The sequence below is a fragment of the Petromyzon marinus genome, chromosome 37 (genome assembly GCF_048934315.1).
Source record: "Petromyzon marinus isolate PM22_M1 ecotype Great Lakes invasive population chromosome 37, UKy_Petmar_22M1.pri1.0, whole genome shotgun sequence".
Taxonomy (NCBI): domain Eukaryota; kingdom Metazoa; phylum Chordata; class Hyperoartia; order Petromyzontiformes; family Petromyzontidae; genus Petromyzon; species Petromyzon marinus.
Window position 1 is genome coordinate 14,054,187 of NC_133703.1, and position 27,830 is coordinate 14,082,016.

The following is a 27,830-nucleotide window of genomic DNA, read 5'->3' on the forward strand; positions in this document are numbered from 1 at the left end:
AGAAGAGATGGAGTGATGTGGTATAGGAGGATGTGGAGCTGAGTGGACTTGCCGATGACTGGTACCAGCGGTGTCAAGATCGGCCTCTGTGGAGGAGGCTCGTGAAGGATGCTACTGGGCAGTTGGAGGCAGTCGCCCTCCAACAACAACAAAGGGCGGAAGAGCGATGCTCACAACAACGAGCGGAGCGCCGGGTGGCTAAAGCACAGCAAGTTGGCACAGTAGGGGGCACAGGTGGTGCATCGGCCAGTTGTCTGTCAGTTGACCCGTGCCACCTGGGTTTGCCCCGTGACCTCCTGCCAGTGGGCGTTCGACACTTCACATGGCCTCAAGGTGCACATAGCCTGGCACAAGCATCGTGGTGACGTCACCGCCACTTAGTGGCGAATGGCGGTTGTTGTTATTGCTGCTCACTCAGAGGAGGAGTTGGAAGCGCTGCTGCTGAACCTGGAGCATACCACTAAGAGGTGGGGCCTTATCATCAGCCCTACCAAAACTAAGCACCTGCCTGGGTATTTTGTGCCATCAGACACTTAACCCCTACAACTTCCAATTGGTGATAGGGCAGTTGTGGAGAGAGTGAAGAGTTTTCCATACATGGGCAGTGTGCTCATGACCGGCTCCGGTTTGACAGCAGAGGTCTCACTCCAAATCAGTCGAGCGGCATTATCTTTTCATCGGCTGCGTAACACTGTGTGGAAGTAATCTGGTCTGTCACTCCACACAAAGATTTGGGTCTTCTCGGCCTAATCATGCCCTCCCTTCTCTATGCTTGCGAAACGTGGACCCCACTAATGGATCATCTTTGCCGGTTAAAAAAATGTAGGCTGGCCTGCCTATGATCAATTCAGGGTTTAACCAGCCTGGATTGTGTGAGGAGCTCACAAATCTTTGGAAGATCTGGACAAAGTCCCATCGGTGAGCTCCTCAGACAGGCAAGGTTCCATTGGCTGGGTTATGTAGCCAGCATGCTCAGCCACCGGATGCCTAAACAGATTTTGTTCAGCTGGATAGAGGGGGCTAAATGGGCTCGGCACAGGCTAGAGAAGAGATGGAGTGATGTGGTACAAGAGAGAATGTGGACCTAGTGGACTTGCGGATGACTGGTACCAGCGGTGTCAAGATCGGCCTCTTTGGAAAAGGCTCGTGAAGGACGCTTTTGGGCAGTTGGAGGCAGTCACCCTCCAGTAACAACAAAGGGCAGAGGAGCGATGCTCACAACAATGAGCGGAGGGCCGGGCGGCTAAAACACAGCAAGTTGGCACAGTAGGGGGGCACAGGTGGTGCATCGGCCAGTCATCTCAGTCAGTCCACCCGTGGCACCTGGGTCTGTCCCGTGACCTCACATGGCCTTAACGTGCACATAGCCTGGCACAGGCACCGTAGTGACATCACAGCCACTTAGTGGAGAATGACGGTCGTTGCTGTTGGTGTGTGTGTAGGCGTGCGTGGGTGCGCTGGTTTGCAAGAGTGCAGGCACAGCGTCTCGCCTGCACGAGCTCTAGGACGAAGTGCGTGTCTTTGCTGTAGAGCTCCGAGGACAGGCGCTCGAGGCTGCGCCCGATGCGGCTCTGCTGCACCTCCATGAGCTGCGTTGCATCCTCGCTCAACTCGACGCCGATTCCAAACTCGCGCCTCCTGCACTCCCGCAGGTAAAAGACAGGCGAACGTAAGTGCCCAGGGATGCGCTCCCCCATTATCAAAAACATCCTAACTGCATGGCCTACAATATACGGTGGATATACCTGCTATTAATGGCTGCGGGAGCTGCCGGGCTGTGGGAAAAAATATGGCCCAGATACAACATTTTGGTGAAATACATTAATTTTTTAAATGTTTTGGATCAATCAAATAACTGAAAGTGACATTATTAATGCCGTCACTACATTAATAATAATGTGCGACGTCGTTTCCCTCGCCTTTCCTGCCAAAAACACAACAGAAATTTGGAATTATCCGAAAATCTAAAAAGGATCCAAAATTTTGATTAAAAGCTTTCGTGACTGCAGGGATTCATATTCTTGGTTCTTTCGGTAAAGTCAGGTAGAAGGGAAATAATAAAATAATATAAAACAATTAAATTCTCACGACGTTTCTACTGCAACACAAGCAATCATCATCAGGTGTGAAAGCCACAGCAATATTTTTTTTAATTTACGTGACTTTACCGAAAGAACCAAGAATAGGATCCAAAATGTTCGATAAAGACTTTAAGACCCTAGTTTTTATATCAGAAACTCATACTAGAGGATGTTTCTCATTCCACCTTTTCAGATGTTAAGATTTTTAAGGACAACTGCAGAACAATTTCGGATTATTTTAACTGTGGGACCATTGACCGCGTCTGCTAACAAAAGACGTCACCCAATGTCATGGGAGCCCACTATTGGCAGAAGCACAGAAGCGACATCATATTAGCCACGTTATTTTCAAAGGTGCTTTTGGATCATCCGGATACATCTGATCATTAGCAGAGATCGTGTCTTTGGGATTTTTTGCCTGAAATGTGATCGGCAAAAACCACACTTAAGAAATGGACCCCATTCAGAAGCAGAAATGAAGAGATGTTTGTCTGTTTATTGACATTCCTCATGAACTGATTTTTGTGTTTAATTTGTTGTCCTTTCCCCCGTACCTCCGATTAGCACGGTTGGCGACGTACTTGATCCTCTGCAAAAGCACAATGCACTGTCCAGCTACGTTAACTAAGCCACAGTACACATGACGCATTTCATCATCATCATCATAATGTGGACTGTAGTAATACCGCCAATTAATGACCCAGGAAAAACCAGTGAGTCTCAAGTAACCTTTTTCACAAGGAGAGTCCTGCACTGAATTGTTTGACCGATCCTGCTGCCGAGCGTACGGCTTGCTCGGTTGCGATGCGCGCTGGCGTGGAGGCAGCTCCTCACCGGATGTCCTCCACGATGGCTCTGCACGGATCCTCCACAGTTGGGGGGATCTCCTCCGCGAGTGGCGCCTCCTCCCCCTCCCCCACGTCTCCGTCGGCGTTTGTCGTCTCGGCTGTCCCCTCACCCTCAGACGCGGCTGCTCCGTCTGCGTCGGCCACTACGTCCGAGGCGACCTCCTCCACCACCTCGTCTTTCTTCTCCTCTGCCTCGTCATTGTTCCCCTCCACCTCGTAGGTTGAAGGCGCAAGGGCGAACTTCTGACAAGCCTCCTCTTCATCCCCTGGATTTCAATTTCATTCGGTTACAATGCCATTATCATCATCAATCATCACCAACCACTGTCTGAGCAGCAGGCATGCAATCACGCATCAATCCATGCATTTAAATCGACTCTTTATGCTTATTATACATCCACTGAGGAGTCCTTTTGAGAATACATAGGTTACGGTTTATGCAAATCATGTTCAAATGATATGTTACACTTACGGTAATGGTGACAAACATAACGGTGCAACGAGATTGGGAAACAATGAGCAACAATACAAACGAGACAAAAATAAAAATTGACTCCTGAATCAAATCACGCCAATCCATAAAATCACTCCACGGTCACGTGGAGTCATTGGTTTGGGGGGTTCAGACATTGAGCTTCTATACACTCGGGGACCTGATTTCACCTCCTGTGAAAGCACCACGACTCTTGAACCCAGTAACACCTCTGTGACGCGGTGCACCGATGCAGGAGTTCTGTGAGCATCACTACTGCCCCCCGAGTGCGGCAGTATCAGTGTCATAGCTACCGGACGAGTCAGAGGTCTCTTCATCCTCGGACTCAGAATCTGACTTGGACTCGGACTCCACCGATCCGCTCTCCTCCTCTTCACTGCCATTGGTCGGGTCAGAGTCTGAAGCAGCAGTAGCAGCAGCAGCAGGTTTGAATGCCTGACAAATGGAAGACAAAATATATATATAAAAAGCTAGATTGTTTTCAACATTTTAGAGAAGATTGTTTTCCAAGTGTGTGCAACATTATATTTGCTCATACACGAGCGTGGCGAGATACCCCCCCGGCGACCCGCAACGGCGTGGGAGGCGGTGCTCGTCGTCCAGCAGCCAGGAGCGAGAGAAGGGCCGCGACGCGCACACACGCACGCACGCACACACGCGCACACACACACGCACGCGTGCGCACGCGCACACACACACGCACGCACACACGCGTGCGTTGACATGCACACACGCACACACACATACACGCGCACACACGCCCGCGCGTCGACATTCACACACATACACACATGCACACACAAAGATTCCCCGTAAAGCCTTAACGGACTGTAGGGGCAAGTGCTGTTAGCGAGCACCTATGAAGGCCGGAACGGTACACGAGGGGGTGGGTGGCCAGCGCCACGCCCGACCGCCTTTGTCTCCCCAGTAGCAATGTTTTTATCCACCGCATTAGGTACTCTATTGATGTTGAGTCGACCTAGGGGAGGCCCAGGACCGGTTCAGATAATCGTCACTGGTGTTGGCCGTGAGCGGGAATCGAACCCGGGTCGCCAGGTTCATAGCGCAGCATAGCGCTAACCGCTACACCACCGCTCCCCATGAGCGCGCACACACACGCGCGGGCGTCGACATGCACACACACGCACATACGCACACACACACGTCGACATGCACACACACACATACACGCGCACACACACGCGCGTCGACATGCACACACACGCACACACATACACACGCACACACATACACGCGCACATACACGCGCGCACACGTCATCTCGCACGCCGGACGCGCCCCCCACCTCGTTCGGAGCACGCACCGCGACGGGACGGAGCGGCGCGCGTGGCGCTGCCTGGGGCTCCGCCTGCATTCGGCGCTGCAGCTCGCGGCTCCACTCGGTGATGCCGAGCAGCAGGCCCAGCTGCTGCAGGCGGAGGCGGTCACGCGGGTCCGTGGCGACGCGCCCCAGGAGCTCACGGGAGCGCGTCTGGCCCAGGGCGCGGCCGCAAGGCTCCAGCAGCACCTGCGTGCGCAAACGCGCAGAAGGAACGACGACCCCCGCTCGTTAAGCCTGGTGGACGCTCGGAGCAAGTAACACGTCAATTAGGACGTGTGGTACGTGTGCCATTCTTATCGCACAACGGCTATTGTCACCAGAACATTTCCATCTTGAGTCTGGCATTGATTTGTTACAGTCACTATTTATTTACCATGTTTTCAAATTATCGTGTGGGTTTCATGTAACAAAAAACATTTACTCTACCCTGCAAAGTCCTGTAATTGCCACCACTGCCTATGGTCTTCGGGTGTGGTTAATCTTTGTAACAGGGCTACTTAGCTCAATTGGGCCTTACCAGCTGAATTAAATCTCTTCCTGCAGAACTGGTTGACAACCAGTTGAACGTGGGTGCGTGGTTGGGAAGGTGGGTGTGTGGCTGGGTGTTCCAGACAACACTAAACTGCGGGGAGCATGTCATAGGAGACAATCCGGTGACAGTGTACTGGTGGTTGGAGTTGATGATGACCAGCAGGGGCAGAAGCTGTCACTGTGCAGTGGTGTAAACACTGGGTACTTGGCTGTAGTTACAATATCGACGGTTTGAGTGAAAGCACGGTCCAGCTTGACAAAGAACTTATGTAGGTGACTGTTTAACAGGTTCCTTACCCAAAACCACTCTGGTATCATTGCTTCAAACCGCACACAAGCCCGTGTTGTATTAGACAAGTTCTTAAGTATTCAGACAATCTTACCTGTAATGCCGTAACAGCTTACACATTATGTTCTTAGCTCTTTCGGTAAAGTCACGTTGAAGGGAAACAATAAAATAATAAAATATATATAAAAAATTAAAATTCTCACGACGTTTCGACCATAACACAAACGGTCGTCATCAGGTGTGTCAGTTTGCATACATTTATTTATTTTTAAACGGTGTATTTATTTATAAAAAACGTCAGCGCCACGCGCAGCGATTTGGCAGTTTATTTAGAAGGACTAGTCCATCTATGTTCTGAAAAGAGGAGGGGGGAGACGAAAAATTAATGTATGCTGTCTGAAAGCCACTGTAAGCGTGAACAATCAATTAAGACCTGAAATGGTTTATCAAATCTTTCCAATGATTGCTAAGCCAGAATCCATCTTCTCGGTTGAAATTGTCTCTGTGCTTGTATATGTGGATAGCCTCATGAACGAATCTCTCATGGTAGCCAGATGGCTTACAAAGAACCTCTGTCTTGGAAAAGTCAATGTCATGTGAGCCTACTGAATTATAACAATGATCTGCCACGGCCGAGGTGTTGGTCCTACCGTGTTTAAGGTCTGCTTTGTGTTCACGAATGCGGTCCTAGACATGGCGTTTGGTTTCTCCAATGTAACTACTACCACAGAGGCAACTTAGTTTGTAGACACCAGGGTACTGTATGTCCGGAATCACATCTTTTACAGATGGTACCAGATCACGGATTTTATGCAATGTGTTGAAACGGACCTGGATCTTGTGTTTATTCAAGATTTTGGAGATCTTTTTTGTGATCCCCGCAATGTAGGGTAAAGTGATGGTTTTGAAAGGCTCTTCAAGAGGGTCCTTCTTCATGGTTTGAGTGATAGCTTTGCGGATTGTATAGTCGGAGTAACCATTAGCCTTAAGAGCTTGGTGTACGTGCTTGAGTTCACTGCCTATGTGTTCCTGGTCGGATATGCATTGGGCTCTATGATACAGAGTCTTGATGAGATAATTCTTCTGTGATGGATGGTGGTGGGAATCCGGTTTCAGATAAGCATCCGTATGGGTAGCTTTCCTGTAGACAGAGTGGCTCATTGAACCATCAGGTCTCTTTTTAATTAGGACATCCAAAAAAGGTAGCTTGCCATCTTTTTCGACTTCCATGGTAAATCTGATGGCTGGGTGTATGGAATTGATGTGGTCGAAGAATTGGTCTAGAGCAGGCCGGCCATGTGGCCAGATGACAAAAGTGTCATCCACGTACCTCTTCCATAAGTTTGGGCGCAGAGTGGCAGTCTGGATGGCGTCAATCTCAAATTTCTCCATGAAAATGTCAGCTATAACCGGAGATAGGGGGGAGCCCATTGGGGTGCCGCCCTCAGTTTGTTTGTAGAAAGTTCCATTCCAAGTGAAGTAGGTATTGGTTAAACAGTGTCTCACCAGGGGGGGTACCTCAGTGTTTAGTCCTTGATGAACCAAGTCTTCAATGATTGCGATGGTGTCAGGTACAGGAACCTTGGTGAATAAGGAAACTACATCAAAACTGACAAGCAGGTCGTCTGGGGACAGGGAAATACCCATGATTGTCGATACCAGGTGAGTAGATTTTTGTACCACAGAGGTGGTTTTTCCAGTGAAAGGATGCAGGATTTCAGACAAAAAACGAGCCAGTTTGTAGGTGAGGGAGTTGATAGTAGAGACGATGGGACGAAGGGGTGTATCTATTCTAGGTTTAAAGCTTTCGTGACTGCTAGGATCCATACTCCTTGGTTCTATTGGGTAAAGTCATGTAGGTGAAAATAAAATAACAAAAAATCACGACGTTTCGGCCACAACACAAGCGGCCTTCATCAGGTGAAGGGACGAGACTGTCTGGAGGACAGCGCTGGAGTGGAAGAAGCCACGCTTAGATCACGACCTTTAAGCTGTGTGAGAAGAAAACGACCAAGCGCCTTGACAAAGGAATTAGCATATAATTTAGCATTGAAATGGCTCATTGAAATAGCTAAGTTAAAGTATACACATCCGCAGAGGTACCCCTTGACAAAGGAATTAGCGCTGGAGTGGAAGAAGCCACGCTTAGATCACGACCTTTAAGCTGTGTGAGAAGAAAAAGACCAAGCGCCTTGACAAAGGAATTAGCATATAATTTAGCATTGAAATGGCTCATTGAAATAGCTAAGTTAAAGTATACACATCCACAGAGGTACCCCTTGACAAAGGAATTAGCATCGAATTTAGCATTGAAATAGCTGAGTGATTAGCTTGTAACTGGTCACAGAAATAGCTATGTTAAAGTTAGAGCATATACATTCACCGAGGCACCTAGTACTCATCAAACAGGAGAATTTAGCGAAACACAACCACGCTCAGACATCGGACCTGTGTGCGAGCAAACAAGGTGTTCTGACAAAGAAATTAGCATAAAAATTAGCATTTGATTGGCGGATTTTAGGAAAGAGGTGGTGTACGTGCCGGTGGACTTTCAGTTTGGCGCGGGGGGGGGGGAAGGGGGGAGTTTACCTATTGATGGTGTGAAAAGGGGGAATTTATAAGAGCTGCAAAAGTTTGGGGTACCACTACTTGAAAAACATACTGTACCATTGAAATTAGTTTAATGTTTAGTTCGATTTAGAACATCTTTCCAATGGTTGCTTAATTTGAAACCATCCTCTCGGTTGAAATTGTGTCTGTGTTTGTAGATATGAATTGCTTCATGAACAAATCTCTGATAAAAGCCCGTGGGTTTGCAAAGAACCTTGGTATCGGAGAAAATTATATCGTGATCCCCCACAGCGTTGTAACAGTGATCAGCCACGGCAGAAGAATTCGTTTTGCCGTGTTTCAAATCTGATTTGTGCTCGCGAATTCGGTCAGAGACATGTCGCTTTGTCTCACCGATGTAGCAATCACCGCAGGTACAACTCAATTTGTAAACCCCGGGGTACTGTAAATCAGGAATGACATCCTTCACGGATGGGATCAGATCACGAATTTTGTGTACTGTATTGAACCGGACCTGGATCTTGTGTTTGTTTAGAATTTTGGAAATCTTTTTAGTAACGCCTGCTATATATGGAAGTGTGATGGTTTTGACCGGAGTATCAAGTGGTTGTTTCTGTATGGAGGGAGAGACAGCTTGGCGGATGGTACGGTCAGAGTAACCATTCCTTTTGAGGGCCAGGTGTACATGTTTTAATTCACTGGTCAGGTGGTGTTGGTCCAAAATGCAATGAGCCCTATGGTATGAAGTTTTAATGAGAGAATTCTTTTGGGCTGGGTGGTGGTGGGAATGAGGTTTCAAGTAGGAATCTGTGTGGGTGGGTTTCCTGTAGACAGAATGCCCCAATGAGCCATCAGGTCTCCTCTCAAACAGAACATCTAAGAATGGTAGCTTGCCATCTTTCTCCACTTCCATGGTGAATTTGATGGCGGGATGTCTGGAATTGATGTGGTGTAGGAAAAGGTTCAGAGCTGGGAGGCCATGTGGCCAAATGACGAAAGTGTCATCCACATATCTCTTCCACAGGGAAGGTCTGAGGGTGGAAGTCTGGATGGCGTCTGATTCAAATTTCTCCATGAAAATATTGGCTATCACTGGTGATAAGGGGGATCCCATGGGGGTACCCTCATTTTGTTTGTAGAAGGAGCCATTCCAAGTAAAGTAGGTATTGTTGAGGTAGTGCCTAACCAGTGCAGGTGTGTCAGGGTCTAGTCCATGTTGGACCAAATTTTCAATTATTTCAATGGTATCAGGTACTGGGACCTTGGTGAACAAAGAGATCACATCGAAGCTGACAAGGATATCGTCAGGGGACAGTACAACGTCTCTGACCATAGAGACCAATTGGGCTGAGTTGAGTACTGCTGAGGCGGTCTTGCCAGTGAAAGGCAGCAAGGTATCTGACAGAAAACGGGCTAGTCTATAGGTAGGGGAGTTGATCGTGGATACGATGGATCAAAGTGGGGTGCCTTCTTTATGACTCTTGGGAAGACCATAGAATCTAGGGGGTCTTGCAGCAGAAGGTTTTAGGGAGGGACGTTTAGTTGGGTCGATTAGGGAGGTCAAACTTGTGATGATCTTGTTGGTTTTTATCGCTAGGCTATTAGTAGGGTCATTTTTTTATTTTTGAGTAACTTCCATCGTTGAGCAGATTCTGGATTTTATTGTTGTATGAATCTTTATCCATAATAACAGTAGCGTTGCCTTTATCGGCTGAGAGGATGACTATATCACTTCTGTTTTTTTAAATTCGCGAGTTCAGAGCATTCATTTTTGCTGATGTTACTAATGGGTTTCTTAGCATTCTTAAGAATAGTGGCTATTTCAGCTCTCGCAACGTCTGCTTGGATGTGTCCTACGCCTTTGAGGGCTACATCGACCTGAGAGATGATATCATCTATTAGTATGTGTTTTGGGGTGACAGCAAAATTTAGTCCCCTAGCCAGTACTGTTTTCAGATTGTCCGAAATCGGGGTGCTACTCTGATTAATGACGATTTTGTTAACATCTAGTTTTGTTATATGTGGAACTGGGTTCTTCTTTGATAGGTGGTTGAATTTAGAAATCAGGTTAGCTTTACATTTGGCTGACAGTGACTCAGCAGAATAAGCAGTCATGTTGTCTACGTGATTCCAATCAGAAGGTGACATTTTTTGTGTTAACATTAAATGAGCTTGTAGGAGAGTCCTGTCTAAAGTATCGAGTTCAAATCGGAGTAGCCTTATCCTCTCTGAGATTAAAGATAGGCTGGCCTTAAGCAGAATCTGTTTAGAATTCAGAGAAGATACAGCAGCAGAAGTGAGTGTGAAAGCGATGGGTATTACCTTGTGATCGCGGCATCTTTTGAGGAAGGTCAGCGTCTCGATGCTAATTTCTTTGTCAGAACACCTTGTTAGCTCGCACACAGGTCCGATGTCTGAGCGTGGTTGTGTTTCGCTAAATTCTTCTGTTTGATGAGTACTAGGTGCCTCGGTGAATGTATATGCTCTAACTTTAACATAGCTATTTCTGTGACCAGTTACAAGCTAATCACTCAGCTATTTCAATGCTAAATTCGATGCTAATTCCTTTGTCAAGGGGTACCTCTGCGGATGTGTATACTTTAACTTAGCTATTTCAATGAGCCATTTCAATGCTAAATTATATGCTAATTCCTTTGTCAAGGCGCTTGGTCTTTTTCTTCTCACAGCTTAAAGGTCGTGATCTAAGCGTGGCTTCTTCCACTCCAGCGCTAATTCCTTTGTCAAGGGGTACCTCTGCGGATGTGTATACTTTAACTTAGCTATTTCAATGCTAAATTATATGCTAATTCCTTTGTCAAGGCGCTTGGTCTTTTTCTTCTCACAGCTTAAAGGTCGTGATCTAAGCGTGGCTTCTTCCACTCCAGCGCTAATTCCTTTGTCAAGGGGTACCTCTACGGATGTGTATACTTAAACTTAGCTATTTCAATGAGCCATTTCAATGCTAAATTATATGCTAATTCCTTTGTCAAGGCGCTTGGTCTTTTTCTTCTCACACAGCTTAAAGGTCGTGATCTAAGCGTGGCTTCTTCCACTCCAGCGCTGTCCTCCAGACAGTCTCGTCCCTTCACCTGATGAAGGCCGCTTGTGTTGTGGCCGAAACGTCGTGATTTTTTGTTATTTTATTTTCACCTACGTGACTTTACCCAATAGAACCAAAGAGTATGGGGTGTATCTACTTTATGTATTTTTGGTAAGCCGTATAATCTTGGTGGCCTTGCAGCAGAAGGTTTCAACGAAAACTGTTTAGATTGATCAATTAATGCGGTTGAATCAGAAATTATTTTGTTGGTTAGTGTGACGAGGCTGTTGGTGGGATCTCTTTTTATTTTTGTATAACTACCATCGTCGAGTAATTCTTTAATTTTGTTGTTGTATTCTATTTTATCCATGATGACAGTAGCATTGTCCTTGTCAGCTGAGAGGACTACAATATCATCCCTCTTTTAATTTATATAATTCAAAACGCTCATCTTTGCTGAGGTTGCTAGCTGGCATCTTAGCGTTTTTGAGGGTTGCAGCGATTTCAGATCTTGCTACGTCTGCAGCGATGTGATATTGACTTTTCCAAGACAGAGGTTCTTTGTAAGCCATCTGGCTACCATGAGAGATTCGTTCATGACGCTATCCACATATACAAGCACAGAGACAATTTCAACCGAGAAGATGGATTCTGGCTTAGCAATCATTGGAAAAATTTGATAAACCATTTCAGGTCTTAATTGATTGTTCACGCTTACAGTGGCTTTCAGACAGCATACATTAATTTTTCGTCTCCCCCCTCCTCTTTTCAGAACATAGATGGACTAGTCCTTCTAAATAAACTGCCAAATCGCTGCGCGTGGTGCTGACGTTTTTTATAAATAAATACACCGTTTAAAAATAAATAAATGTATGCAAACCGACACACCTGATGACGACCGTTTGTGTTATGGTCGAAACGTCGTGAGAATTTTAATTTTTATATATATTTTATTATTTTATTGTTTCCCTTCAACGTGACTTTACAGAGAGCTAAGAATATAAATTACTGCAGTCACGAAAGCTTTAAATCAAAAGCTTACACATTCCTATAGTCCTTCTCTACGTACTGAACAGTTTGTATGAAACTTTACAGAACAAATCCTAAGTTATTTTAATGTTCCCATCTCTTCTGTACAATGTTTGCCAGTGAAATGTGTAACTTACAACAACCCCTATCTCTCCACTCCCTCTACTGGTTTCCCACCACCAGCAGCAGGGTCAGCTACTTAGATCGCCTGCCTTTGCCACCGCACTTCTACTTCCGATCGTCCACGGCATCTCGTCGCTCTACTGTCGGCCTGCATTGCAGCTCACGGTAGAACTCTCTGCAGCGGCAGCAGCAGTAGAAGCGACTCACAACCTCCTCGTCCTTCTCCTATCTACACCAAGGACCAGGACCGACCTTCGTTTCTCCGTGGCAGTCCCCGCCATCTGGATGCCATCCCGCTGCATATGTGCAGTATCAAAAGGAGCAGAAGTAGCAGCAGCACCAGAGTTCAATCTACACCAACTTCTAAGAGACACTTTAAGGCCTCATGTCTATTGCCTGGCTTTCGAGCGAAACACCGAGTTTGGCTCCGCACCTCGGATGTCCTGACATATTGTGCGTGATAAATTGCATAATTATAATTATTAAATCTGTATCAGTGGAGGTCACCTATGCATCTGGATGCCATCCCGCTGCATATGTGCAGTATCAAAAGGAGCAGAAGTAGCAGCAGCAGCACCAGAGTTCAATCTACACCAACTTCTAAGAGACACTTTAAGGCCTCATCTCTATTGCCTGGCTTTCAAGCGAAACACCGAGTTTGGCTCCGCACCTCGGATGTCCTGACATATTGTGCGTGATAAATTGCATAATTATAATTATTAAATCTGTATCAGTGGAGGTCACCTATGCTAAGATCCTGGGGTTTGAATCTAGGAAAGCATCATCGTTAAACCAGACTTTAAAGTTTTGATTTAAAGCTTTCGTGACTGCAGTAATTCATATTCTTAGTTTTTTCAACGTGACTTTACCGAAAAAAACTAAGATTACAGACTTTAAAGTGTCGTGAGTTCATGGTTTTTGCCCGGTGACCAAAATAAATAAAATATATTCTTAAATCGTTGGTTTTGGTAAAAATTCTGGCTCTAAGAATTCACAGAAAAATTACAATCTCGGTTTGACCTCCACACGAAGAAAAAAAAACCACATCTCTTGTAACAGCGCATGGCAAAGTGCCGCCATGTAGGTGAATCGATAACTCAAGAACAAATACAGAAAATATACGACGTGAAGATTTTGGAGGCCAATGGGGAAGTGATGAGAATGGGGATGATGGTGAAGTTCATCCTCACCTGTGGAGCCAGAGCCTTGCACAAGCGGAGAGGAATCCGGCACAGGCAGTCCAAGACGAACCTCGCGGCCAGCTTGCCCGACGACTCCTCATCCTCCGTGCTGGACTCTGCACATGCACCTGGCATTGACACAATGCGAAATTTTACCAAAATTATCCCCTGTGCTCAAGGTTGCCGCAGCGTAAATCTTGACTTATAGCTTTCGTGACAGCAGGAAATGCATAACAGAGTTCTGCTTGTATATGATAAATATACCAATGTGCCTAATCGAGAGTTTTCAATCGCTGCGTATGACCTCTTCCATGGCATATGGATCAGGAACAAACGTTGAATGAAACAAACGTTTTAAAGTTCATAGCGGAGTATAGAGAGGTGCATGCTGGAAATTACATTTATGAACAGTGGGGAACATATTGATCGGAGAACAATCGCAAGTTAAGAGACCTCACATTCATTATTATTAAAAATAAGTGCGCTTGGCTAGGACACGGCGCCAAAATAGATGCTGGCCGGTTGAGATTGACAAAGGATTGGCAGCCGAAGGAAGGATCACTCGAGAGAGGTCGTGTGCCAAGGAGATGGAGCGCAGAGATCAGCTCGTGGGCAGGAGTCGCTTGGATTGTTGCATCGTGTCGCTGTGATGTACGGTGACGACTCGGGGAGGACTTCATCCAGCAGTGAATTGATCGCGGCTGATGACAGATTTTATGCGGCCATCTGGAACGTTCTTCCTTCCAATATTGGGAAGCCACTGCAGCTATACACTTTTAAATCTAGATTGAAAACTAATTTCTTTTGAAGTGCTTTTTATGTTTAGTTTGTTGTCCTCCCCCGCACCTCCGATTAGCAGTTGGCTGCGTAATATGGGCAAGAAGTTCAACATACACACGTGATTCGATCTCTATGAATGCGATTAGAGATCAGGTTATAATCCAACACAGTGTTGCCGTTTTTCTGCTCTGTGCCTCACGATAATTATCTGGAGGCTGCAGGAATGAATATTCTTGGGTCTTTTGGTAAAGTCACGTAGATAGGTTAAAAAAAATAACAAAAAACTACGACGTTTCCATCGCAACACAAGCGGTCGTCTTCAGGAAAAGGGGGGTTAGCTTCCAAGGCAAACTGTTTATAAGGGGTTTGAAATGGGCGTAGCCCAAATGTCAGCAGCCAATGATAATGTAAGTGGTGGGCAGCCAACCCCACAGTGGTTGGTTTTCCACCAAAGGGCGGCCAGGTGAAAATTAGCATGTTAATGGAAGATTAGAATGTTAATGGCAGATTAGAATGTTAATGGAGGGTCGTAGAGCCGCAAGGCACGGATCGGCACGTGAAGTGACTGTGCTCGTGTGAACCCTGTGAAAGCGCAAGTTTGAAATGGGCGTAAAGCACAACTAGCATCGGAAGGTGGTACGATGGGAACATCATAGCCAGTTATGACTTACACTGGTTGATAACGTCCTTCCAATGATTGCTCAGTTTGTACCCATCTTCTCAGTTGAAAGTGTGTCTTTGTCTATATATATGGATGGCTTCAGCTGTACTCAACTCAGCTCACTTGATATCGTTAATTAAGGAAATCTAACCATCTCCAGGTGAATTGCTCTTTAGTTTCGATGTGGTCTCTTTGTTTACCAAAATTCCTGTGCCTGACACCATTGCAATCATTGAAGATTTGGTCAAACAACGACTGAATGCTGATGTAACTGGCCCTGGTGAGACACTGCCTCACCAACACTCACTTCACCTGGAATGGAACATTCTGCAAACAAGTTGAAGGTTCTCCCTTATCTCCAGTTGGAGCCAATGTTTTCATGGAAAAATTTGCGATAGATGCCATCCAGACATCTACTAACGCCATACACCCAGCCATCAAATTCACCATGGAGGTGGAAAAGGATGCAAGTTACCATTCTTGGATGTTTTAATCGAAAAGAGACTAGGTGGCTCAATGGGACACTGTCTACAGGAAAGCCACCCATACGGATGCCTACCTAAAATCTGACTCCCACCACCATCCTGCCCAGAAGAATTCCCTCATCAAAACATGACACGATAGAGCTCGATGTATTTACGACCATCATCACCCAGCCAGTGAACTGGAACACGTACACCAAGCTCTCAAGATGAATGGATATTCAGACTACACAATCCGTAAAGCTATCACCCCAACCATTGGGAAAGAACCATCTGAGGACCCAATCAAAACCATCACCTTGCCATACATAGCAGGCGTCACTAAAAAGATGTCCAAAATCATGAGCAAACACAAGATCCAGGTTCGATTTAACACAATACACAAAATTAGTGATCTGATCCCATCTGTGAAGGATGTGATCCCTGATATGTAATACCCCGGGGTCTACAATCTAAGCTGTGTCTGCGGCAGAAGTTACATTGGGGAACCTAAGCGACATGTCTCAGACCGTGTTTGTGAACATAAGGCAGATCTGAAACACGGTGGGACCAATACCTCGGCTGTGGCTGATCATTGTTTTAATGCGGTGGGCTCACACGAAATTGATTTCTCTAAGACGAAGGTATTTTGCAAGCCCACTGGCTATCAACAAAGATTCGTTCATGAAGCCATCCATATTTATAGACACAGACACAATTTCAACCAAGAAGATGGGTATAAACTGAGAAATCATTGGAAGGACGTTATCAACCAGTTTAAGTCATAATTGGCCATGATGTTCTCGTCCTACCACCTTCCGATGCTAGTTGTGCTTTTACTTCCATTTCAAACTTGCGCTTTCACAGGATTCACACTCGCAGTCACTTCGCGTGCCGACCCCTTGGTTGCAGCTCTGCGATCTCCCATTAACATCCTAATCTCCCATTAACATGCTAATTTTCACCTGGCAGCCTCTTGATTGGTGGAAAACCAACCGTCTGGTTGTCTGCCCACCACTTACATTATCATTGGCTTCTGACATTTGAACTGCGCTCATTTCAAACCCTTATAAACAGTTTGCCTTGGAAGCTAACCCCCCTTTTCCTGAAGACAACCGCTTGTGTTGCGATGGAAACGGCGTAGTTTTTTGTTATTTTTTTTTTAACCTATGTGACTTTACCGAAAGACCCAAGAATATTAATTCCTGCAGCCTCCAGATAATTATCGTGAGGCACAGAGCAGAAAAACGGCAACACTGTGTTGGATTATAACCTGATCTCTAATCACGTTCATAGAGATCTAATCACATGTGTGTATGTTGAACTTCTTGCCCATATTACGCAGCCAACCGTGCTAATCGGAGGTGCGGGGGAAGGACAACAAACTAAACACAAAAAGCACTTCAAAAGAAATTAGTTTTCAATCTAGATTTAAAAGTGCATAGCTGCAGTGGCTTCCCAATATTGGAAGAACATTCCAGATGGCCGCATAAAATCTGTCATCATCAGCCGCGATCAATTCACTGCTGGATGAAGGCCTCCCCGAGTCGTCACTGTACATCACAGCCACACGATGCAACAATCCACGTGACTCCTGCCCACGAGCTGATCTCTGCGCTCCATCTCCTTGGCACACGACCTCTCGGGAGTGATCCCTCCTTCGGCTGCCAATCCTTTGTCAATCTCAACCGGCCAGCATCTATTTTGGCGCCGTGTCCTAGCCAACCCCACTTACTTTTAATAATAATGAATGTGATGTCTCTTAACTTGCGATTGTTCTCCGATCCATATGTCCCCCACTATTCATAAATGTAATTTCCAGCATGCACCTCTCCATACTCCGCTATGAACTTGAAAACGTTTGTTTCATTCAACGTTTGATCCTGATCCATATGCCATGGAAGAGGTCATACGCAGCAATTGAAAACTCTCGATTAGGCACATTGGTATATTTATCATATACAAGCAGAACTCTGTTATGTATTTGCACATAAGGAAACACATGTTGCAGTCCATCAGCCTGCTGGCATTTCAGATTGATATTAACCAGCAGAATTTGTTTCAGCAGGGAAACTATGGACCAGTTTTGACTATCAGGGCCTCATCAGCAGTCGGACTTGTTCACTCTAGTATGTAACGCAGGTCCAGGACACAGTCTTAAACAACGTAGTGGGCCCCATAGGTATGCAACCAACATGAAAGCTATTATTCTGCATACTTAAAAAAACCTATTGTTTAAAGCTCACCTCTGCCCACCGCCATAGACGCAAGGACAGATTCCATCCGATTGGCTAGCAGGGCCAGGGGGGCATGTCCCAGTCCATCGGCTGTCACCATGGAGACCAGCTGCCCGGCGACGATCACGGGGTCGTGGCGGAGGGCGGCCTCGTCGAACTTGTCGGGGGAGGGGTCGGGGTCGAGGCGGAGCAGGAGCCCTGGTTTCACCTCCAGGGCGAGGAGCTCGGAGAAACCTTTGTGGACAGTGCAGTGCACGCAAGAGGACATCGGATCCCATTTTCCACTGGCAAAATATCCGAGCCGTGCCAGGGTGGAGGTGCTCATGGTATGGGGGTGGTTTTCCGCTGGCTCATTGCTGAGCTGAGCTAAAACCAAACCGTGCTATGCTGGCCTCACAAGACATCTGAATCTGGTTTGGGGCCAAACCACCGACGGGGGCGAGAGACATTCATTGTGCATGAAATTAGTCAGTAAAATATAAGAACACAGTGTGTCGGGTCATCTACCCATGCCTTGACTTGTCATTCATTTCCTGCCATCTCATCAGCGTAATATGGCTTCTGCAGTGTAAATACAAACTGGGCTGGCTCGACACAGCATTGATGCAGCTCAGTTGGTCAGTTGAAAAGAGGTGTTAAATAAACCACTAAAGAGGCCATGTGCTGTATCATGGTCTGTAATGCCAATGTTAGATAAATGAGCCAGCACCAGTGAACACTTGGGTCACATCGTAGTGGACACTAATGGCTAAACAAGACTAGTCACGAGGCCACTGAGAAGATTACAGATGTCCAACTTTGTTTGAGCCTCAATCGATGGCAACCATATCGCCCGGCTCAGACAGACCACGGCCTGAAACGAAGCCCTGGGCAAAACACATACCACTCTTGGCCAGCAGCTGGGCCACCTTTCCCGAGCAGCCCCTCTCGATGAACTTCTTGAGCGCTCCAAGCTGAGGCTCAAAGAGCAGCTCCCAGTGTGACCACGTGGCCAAGTCCTCCAGCAGAGGCGCGCCGAGCAGGCAGCGCAGGGCCTGCTCCTCCCCTACGTCGCCTTGCAGGCCCACAGTGACACGTTCCAACAGGAAGTCCTGTCTGAAGGGATGGACACCCATTGATAACAAAATCAGAAGCAGTACCTACAAGAGCAATGGTTAAGGGGGTGCAGCTATTCCAGGGGTCGGCAACCAACAAGATAAATTTTTATCGAATTTGGAAAAAAAACTCAAGATTTCAAGAGGCGCAATGCACTGTGGTGAATATGAGGCAGTGGTCCTTAATAAATAACATCACCAAACAGTCTTTAAAGACTTAAAGCTTTCATGACTGCAGGAATTCATATTCTTTGGGTCTTTCGGGAAAGCCACGTAGATAGAAAAATAATAAAAATACCACGACGATTTGATCGCAACACAAAAAATATATATAGCGGGACAGCTGCTGAAACAGGATGTTATATAGGTTTGAGATGGGTTGAGCCCAAGGGTAAGTGGGCGGGGCTACAATGGCCACCTCCACAGCTGCGTCGTCGTGGAGGTATATCAGCTCTCCGATCTTACATTGACATGCAAATTCCATCTCTACCCCTGCCCACTTACCCTTGGGCTACACCCACCTCTAGCCCCGCCCACTTACTCTTGGGCTACACCATCTCTATCCCCGCCCACTTACCCTTGGGCTACACCCATCTCTAGCCCCGCCCACTTACCATTGGGCTACGCCCATCTCAAACCTATAAAACATCCTGCCTCAGCAGCTCTCCTGCTATATATATTTTTTCATACAATGACGATTGCTTGTGTTGCGATCGAAACGTAGTGATATTTTTATTATTATTTTTCTATCTACGTGGCTTTACCGAAAGACCCAAAGAATAGTCTTTAAAGAGCCGCATGCGGCACCGGGAGCCGCAGGTTGCCAACCCCTGAACTATTTGATTCTTGCACATGAGGGCAACATGTTCAGGAGCCATAAGCCAATGTCCGAGGTCTGCTGGTCACAACGAGAGGGCTTCAGAAAAAACTTTGTGTAGCTTTACTAATTCCCACTCCGTTGAAGGAAGACAGACTACAGTGGGTTACTATATTCGTGCATAGCTTGGGTTGCATAGTCTTAAATTGCACTGTGGCTTGACTTAATTTTCTATTTATGAAAGAGATGTGAGCATTGGCTTGTCGCTGTTCTGACACGGTTGATGGAGGAATGCAAAGCCAGGAGGTGCAATGTATGGTTCTCTAATGAGGTGTTTATTCTGGACGTCCATGTTGTTCCACTCAGCTTGCAAGCGTTTTCCGGATTTTAGTGAGGTTATAAGATGGTGACAACCGTCATCCCAAAAGGGGGATCGGGACTTATGTTGGTAGCAAGGTACATTGTTGAGATCTCTAAATAATACGAGTGCAGTTGAGAGTGACTGAAGAAGGGAAACTTTATTTTTCTGTCACACACAGATCAGCATCTGCCTGGTCAAAAGGAATCAATGCACCACACCGTCATGGACAATACATTATTGTTGTGAATGTATTTTTTTACTTTTCTTCTTTCGTATGATTGATGTAGATGCAGAGCAAAAACTACAATTTAATATTTAGGTGGTCAAGCCAGGAGTAGCGAGCGGAGTGTATCGCTGTGATGTCTCCTTCGAATTTGTGGATCGGGGCATTATGTCGTTTCACGTTGTACGATCTGTTCTGGATGACCAGTCACACACTGGCGAGTTTTTTACTTTCTATTTGTGCATCAGGTATCCGCATCTGCCATGGTTTGTGCGAATGCGGTTTATGGTGGACCATGAGCTTCGTGGAAGATCAAACCCAGGGATCTTCTGCGTTGGGTCTTTCACAAGGTGTGTCAGTTCTTTTGAAATTACACTGAGAAAGTCTAGTGTCTGCAGTGACAACGTGGAACTATGAAAATAAAAAGGGATAAACATGAAAAAATGTTGATTCTTACACGTGCATATCAATGCAGCTTAATAAATATTAATCGATTTAACCGATGTATCACGCTGTTGCTACTAACTAGCACAACTCTTTATTACTATCAAAGCATGTACAGTAAAATATAAAATCAAAATATATCTCCTGTAGTAAGGAGGCATTAATGATGAAGGTTTATTCAAACTGTGTGCAATATGAAGCAACTTCAGAATTCTTTCTGAAGCACTGCTGCAATGTTTGGTGCACTTCGATACGAACGCGGCGATCCGAGTTGGATTCCTAGCCGTGGCTAACATCAGTGGTGACTGATATCTGAACCAGTCCTGAGCCTAATCCCCACCTCCTTCACCAAGCGTGGTAAAGTTTGGTGCAACAATCCCCATGACCAAAACAACGTGGTGAGGCCTTCATCAGGTAGTGGATTGCCCAAGGGGTGTTACGTAATTTTCAGTTTGGCTCCCCGATCACTTGCCCTTGAGAGCATTGAATTCTTAAGTTCCATTCCCAATGGCATATTGATGTGGCTCACTGAGCCTTTGATGTGAAAGATTAAAGAACCCCAAGTGTCTGTCGCCGAGTCAACAATTTTGAGGAGCGACCCGTGGCGGTCAGGCAGATCACGAGGTGAGCAGAGGGGTGAGGAGGAGGGCACTTTGGAGGGGGCTGCCAAACCTCGAGTCGCGAGCACACAGCGCCGTCTCGTACAAGACGGCGCACCGATGGGCACCGCCGCTGCTGCCACCAGGCTTGGCCTTCTGCACCAGTTTTACCAGGTTGGCCACGGGGCCGTGCCCAAGGTTGCGGCAGGAATGCACGCCGTAGTGCTGCCCCACAGCGCAGTCCACGGCCGGCAGCTGCAGAGCACACAGCCAACACAGAGACCTGGAACCCTCTCTCTTTCGTTTGGAGGCGGCCGAGTTGCTAGCAGCCCTTTTCCACTGGCGCATCCGATCCGTGCCAGCGCGTAGCCCCCCCACGGAACGGGTGGTTTTCCATTGGCTATTTGCTGTGCCGATATAAAATCAAACTGTAATACGCCGCCCTTATAAGACTTTTCAAAATGATCTAGGGGCCAAACAGGGCCAGCTGTGGTGCTAATATGAAGTGTCCATTGCGTACGACGTGAACAGCGTCAATGTGACTGCACCAATTTATGGAAAGATGGCCGAGTGGTGGTTCTCGGTTCAAGCCCAGCATCCGCCCTGGTTAATGTTGCCAGTTTATTCACCATAAAAAAAGAGATGTTTCACAATGTATGATAATAATCCCGTTACACTGTATTTAAAAAAAGAATTGGCCACGTGTAACCAGATCATGTTCCAAATTTGCCAAATCCGATAAAATACTTGAACATTACTTTATTAGGGAAAAACTACATAAGAAAATCGAACATCGCCCCCTACTGGCAGACATGTCCATTCACAGGCCGGTAGTGCGCGCACCACGTGCCAAATAGGAACAGCTGCCATGGGGGGGGTACCCTCAGGTAGACTGCCGCAAAGCAATGGAATGGTTGAGATGAGACGTTGCTGTATGGCGCTCTGAGTTGCAGAGTTTATTTCAGCGAGCGCCCTATATCTACAAATCCTTATCCCCATCTCTGAGCCGCCCCTGTGGCCCCTACTGGGGCCCGTGTCTCACCGCTGCGGTGTCGAGGCTGCCGCACTGGCGGATGAACTCCAGCAGCTCGTCGCGCTTTGGGCAGAAGTTCCCCGCTGTGGCTCCAGATCCACCCAGGGCAGAAATCACAACCCCAGTCTCCTCCAACAGCTACCACAGACACAACAAATCCGTCAACATCAGTTGGTTGACACTGAGGTGACCGCAAGGCAAATACCGGCTTCAAACTGAACGATACACATGGAGCTGCTGCTCACAATGCAGTGCACGAAAACTGATAACATACTACAGATTTAAGTTTGCATATAAAAAAATATTCGTTCTCAATTTTTGTTTTCCAAATGTGCTATCGGCATCATGTCAAGAGACGAATAATCCATTCGTAAATCTTGCAAAGCCGTGCAGCCCGTGTGTCAATAAAATGCGGTGGGTGGCCTTTTATCTTGTACACAATAGGAGCCAACACTTTCACATTAGCTGTGTTATGAGATTGTGCGGTGCACGAGAGTCAAGCTGAAATTGTTATTCTCAGAGCTGGAAATAGGAAAATGAAGTGCAAAACCCAAGTTTAATAAGATTGATGTTTTGCGCAGTCGCTGGTGACTGGGCTCGGACGATCGACTTGATAAGAATTGAGACCTCGGTTTCAACCCAAGCGGTCAAAATCCAGATTCAAGCCCAGAATCTCATTATTGCCAACACACCGCTTTGATCTCTGAGCCACCCGGCCACTTTGCATATATAGTGTTATCATATATTTTTCCTTAATGTTACTGCTGTACGCTCACTTTTAAAGGTGAATTTTCAATATCTACCTTTGAGATGTTTGCCAAATTCCCATATATGTTTAAGAGTGACAAGAGAAAACCCATGCATCTTACGTAACACTTTGTTGTGCTCTGCATTGGCAGTGATTACATAACGCTTAAACGTATTTGAGTTATCGACAAATGAATTTTAAGTTCGTAATAATAAAGTAATATTACCGCGCACAATTTTGGAAACAAACTTAGCATTGAGCGCCACTCGGAGGCAGTAAGTACACTCAAACTTTGCACGGGCAGTCTCGTACACCTACTTGCTGTACTGCCTCTTACCAGCTGGAGGCAGGTGGGCTCACGCACGCCACGTACGCACCTGGGCGTTGCGATGGAGGATGTCCAAGAAGGAGCCGAGGCCCAGGCTGGGGAGGTCGCGCGAGTCAAAGTGCTCGGCAAGCTGCTTCTCCACGCGTGACAGCGCGGGTAGGCTCAGGGGCTCTGCCATCTTACTTGCGTGGCTCAGCAGACGGACCAGATGCTCGGCTACCGCCTCTGCGAAGGAGACAAGCAATGACATTGTAGGAGAGGACAACGATGCTGTAACTCGCTCCAATAGGCTCAACAACTGCAACTCCCCGCCACCCCCCCCCCCACGTCTCATCGACGGCCTCCCGATAAGTTTCATCATCACACTCCAGATGACTCAAAAAACAAGTTTAATACTTAGGCCTTTGCAACCAATATTATCCGCAATAAAGATTGTTTTGGGTTAGGTCGCATAAATAGTGCATATTTACGAGTATTATTGAGTACATGTTTACATGATTTAACCCAAAAATCTAGATGATGGCCTAAAAAAACCACTGGCAGACTTCTCACTCACACCCGTATGCAAGACGATATCGCCCCAATATTCGAATTGTTCAACTATCCCCCGAACCAGTCCAGGATTCATTTCAAGATCACACTCAGCATTCTGAAGGTCGTCCGTGGTCTGACCCCTTATGTACAATACAAGAAACTACATTTTATTCAGATTGTGCTTTCGATATCGTGTCATGAGACGGAGTATCCACTCGGATCTCTCACGGAGAATGGCCCACAGAAGAGAACATCACAAAGCTACCTCTGACATCGCTTCTAGTGACCTCTGGTCCACACAGTAAAGGGGAGCACATTCCCACCCACTCTGAGCATTAGAGTAATGTGCGTCACATGGAAGTTGAGCCGATGTTTGACTTTGTCAAATTGAGTGCACAGCAATTTATTTTTTAAAGCAAGTTTAATCACAAGCAGTTACCCAGATTCGAACCCCAGGTTCTCAGCGTTTCCAGCTCAGCGCTAACAATCGCTCTCAGCCACCCGTGCCATCTCGACATTAATTTGACAAATCAATGCGTCATACGCTGAACGCTTACCAATGCCCACTTGCAGCCCAGCGCTACGTCACCTTGTCCCACACAACCACGAACCTGAGATTGACTTATTAATAACTCATGGATATTCCCTTCGGCCCAAATTAATAATCTAAAAATTAATTTATATTTAAAGCTTTCATGACTAAAAATAGTTATACATTGTTATTCTTGGAAATGATTGTTACAAGTCACGTGCTTAAATCAAACAAATATGTGCTCCCGTGAATCCGAAATCTACGTGATCACCGCGACAGTACAGTAGTTGCATATCTTTACAACAGTGGGTGGAGTTTGATTGATGGTGATTGGCGTGGCTCTGCTATCCACTTAGAGGGCCGAGTCTTCTGCTCGGGAGCAGGAAAGTGTTAGCGCCGAGCACGTGCATCGATCGGTTGATCGTTAGTTTGTGGCATAGAGATCCGCAGAAAATAGATATTTTTGGATCATCCGAGATTTTGTATTATCCGCGGCCATCCTCCACGTAATTAGCGCGGAAAATCGAGAGTCTATTGTATATGCAAATGTCTCCTTACTCTCCGGAGGAGGCGGCGGTCTGGTGTCGGGAGTGCTGATGTTGCCAAGAAACGCGGCCGGTTTCTCCTTGACCACGAGGTCGCGAGGAGTCTCGAGGGAGCCACAGCACAGGGCCAACTGAAACAGCTTCCGGGCCAGTGTGTCCCTTTTCACCTGCACCAGGAAGTCCTGCACACACTGTCGGTGGAAACAACAAAGGACCCAAACCACGTGCAGCCATATCACTCTGTTGGGACAAATAGAGCGTGACACATGCATAGATGTCCTACCAATTTCAATGCCCCCCCCTTACTTTTGTCTCAACGTGTGACTGAATTTTGTGAAAGCGATGGCCCTAAATATTATAGAGGAGAGTTAATTCAGTGGTAGAGCAAGTCTTTTGATACTGGTGGAAGTATCCACAGACTTGAAACGTATGGCTATTACCGCTCATTAAATAATTCCGAGGACAAATGTATTTTGGAAAATCTAAGCAGATACATTATTTTTCTCGCACGGTAAATTTGTTGTTAAGCCCAGATGCCACTGCCCCCACCTTCTTCAGCTTATTCACAAAGATGTCCTCGGCGTTCTGGAAGACCTGCAGCACAATCTCGGCCGCCGGCTGTGTCGTGAACTGTCGGCGAAGATCGGCGCTCGTCCCTGGCAAGGGGAACGACTCCAACAGGTGTTTCTTGATCTTGTGTAGCCGGCCCTCCACCTCCTGCTTGATGTCACACTCGATGCGAGCCATCCCACGGTCCATCGCCTCCCGCTCGCCTTTCTGGGCCTTGCCGATCACCTAAACAAACAACACAATGTGAGCAACTGTCGTGGCCACAGGTGCAGGGCAGTGCTGTAGTTGCGATGATGGAACACATGATGGGATGAGTGGCTCAATGGCAAATGCACGGTGTGCTGACAATTCACGATTGCAATCGAGAGATGGGGTTGGTGGATCATCCTCGCAGTAGCAGCAGCTTTTGGCAAGCCAACAAAGTCAGCATACCACTCGATTTCAGATGCACTTGTGGCCAAATGGAATGCTCTTCCTTCTGATATTAGGAAGCCAATGGAGCTGTGCACTTTTAAATCTAGATTGAAAACCAATTTCTTTAGAACTGCTTTTTGTGTTCAGTTTGTTGTCCTTCCCCACACCTCTGATTAGCACGGATGGCTACTTACAGTGCGAAATAAGTTCAACATACATACATGTGGTTTTACCCAATCCCAGAATTTCTGAGTACTTGTTCAGAGTTGCAAATTTTGATCGTGACACCGGCACAAATATCCTCCTCATTTATGAATATCACGGGATATTTTTTACATTGTGAAGCATATGGAAATGCAGTTTTGCTTAATACACCCGCAGTATTAACTAGGGCGACTCCTGGGATCGAATCGCGAACCTCTGAAACAAGCGACAAATGCACAATCACTCGGGAAAGAAGATTTCTGGAAGGAGCGGTACAGCAAAAGAGGCCTCAGCCTTCAATACTATATATATTAACATATACTTACATAAGTGCAGTGCTCTTGTCACAGCACTGCACTCACAAAACTTAAGTCCTGTAGTAAGTCAGTCTCAGACTGCATGACAAAAGATACATCATATTCACTTGACAGGGAGACGCGGTGTGAAACTTGTGTGCCTGAGCAACTGAGGATAGCTCAGCATTGTGGCCGTGTAAGGCAAACGCAAGGGGCAGGGGAATAGTGGAAAAAGGCTGATGCAGTGTCACTTTCGGGTCGGAGCACAGCGCCACTTACGCTTTGACTGTGTCTCAGCAATTCCAGAACTTATTTAATTACGAAAGTAAATCCCCCTCAAGGGCAACAATACGTACTTCACGCATCGAATAATACAATTCACGCAGTCAACAAGCGACGCAATGCATACACACACATGCTCGTACACGCAGGCACGGCACGTACGGAAATGCCCAGAGGTATGCTGGTGATACGGATGCCCAGATCGTAAATATCCGGAGCCCCGTACTGTTCCATGAGATGCTTCAGGAAGTCCGGCATCTCCAAGCGTGCTGTCACTCCTTTGCCTCGGGAGCTGCGGCTCTTGGCCATGAAGGTCCTCAAACTCTGCCGCAAACAACAACACGAGCGGGTTACGCAGAGCGCATGCTAGGGGAGCAACGACGCATCGATTCGGACATGATTATTCATCCTCAAGCTCGCGATATGCACACCGGATCGCGTGCGTAAGAATCGATGTTTGAGATTCGTATACGTTGCGTGTCATTGGTTCACATGTTCCAACACCCACCCACTCCAGCCACTACAGCCTGCTGCATTTACCACGTTTTAAAAAAAGGCGTTGAATCTTGAGTTGATTCACGAGCCCTCAATCGCGACAATTGATTGAGTCGCGACAGGGGTGGTTGGGGTGGGCGCGTATCACTTCTGCTTACATCTGCAAGGAATGACTTGCTGAGCTTTCATATAATTTGAAAGACCAAACAAATGCATGCGTCAGTAGCACTGCGGCCTTAAAAGGGGAAAAAAATACAATAAGCGACGTTTTGGGCAATGACCCTTTTTCATATTGCATAGAAAGGCCAGAAAAATTGAGTGGACAATAAGAATTGGAGACTGCACTTCACGGCGATTACCATTTCTCAAAATATATCAGGTAACTATTTATATGCAAAATTAAAAAAACTGATAAAAAACATTTTTTTTTAAAATCCTACTCTGCCCCATGATGTAAAGTGTAGCCTCCAACTGTTTATTACCAAATATATTTCCTTGGCTTATGTTCTAATAAACAGGGCCATTGTCCGAAAAATTGTCTAATAGCACGTTCCATTTTTGGGCCACAGTGTTATCGACAAATGTGTTGGGACTTTAATTCTGCTTGTGCACTGCTGCCAACGCAAATCATAAAGGTTGTAGGT

The 27,830-nt window shown here is 46.4% G+C and overlaps 1 protein-coding gene across 3 annotated transcripts in view; it reads right to left on the reverse strand.

Annotated features, from left to right (window-relative positions):
- LOC116949713 (uncharacterized) overlaps positions 1-27,830 on the reverse strand; it is an 84,507-nt gene that overhangs the window by 41,328 nt on the left and 15,349 nt on the right. For 2 of the 3 annotated variants that reach the window (XM_076072321.1, XM_076072320.1), the window contains exons 6-18: positions 26,854-27,015; positions 25,475-25,720; positions 24,939-25,116; positions 23,364-23,539; positions 22,248-22,376; positions 21,279-21,460; positions 18,551-18,762; positions 17,677-17,901; positions 13,538-13,656; positions 4,729-4,950; positions 3,716-3,857; positions 2,916-3,195; positions 1,491-1,638 (exon numbers count right to left, since the gene is read on the reverse strand). In XM_076072321.1, coding sequence (XP_075928436.1) covers positions 1,491-1,638; positions 2,916-3,195; positions 3,716-3,857; positions 4,729-4,950; positions 13,538-13,656; positions 17,677-17,901; positions 18,551-18,762; positions 21,279-21,460; positions 22,248-22,376; positions 23,364-23,539; positions 24,939-25,116; positions 25,475-25,720; positions 26,854-27,015 — 2,421 coding nt within the window. The remainder of the gene's footprint in view (positions 1-1,490; positions 1,639-2,915; positions 3,196-3,715; positions 3,858-4,728; positions 4,951-13,537; positions 13,657-17,676; positions 17,902-18,550; positions 18,763-21,278; positions 21,461-22,247; positions 22,377-23,363; positions 23,540-24,938; positions 25,117-25,474; positions 25,721-26,853; positions 27,016-27,830) is intronic. The other variant, XM_076072322.1, reaches the window with a different exon arrangement.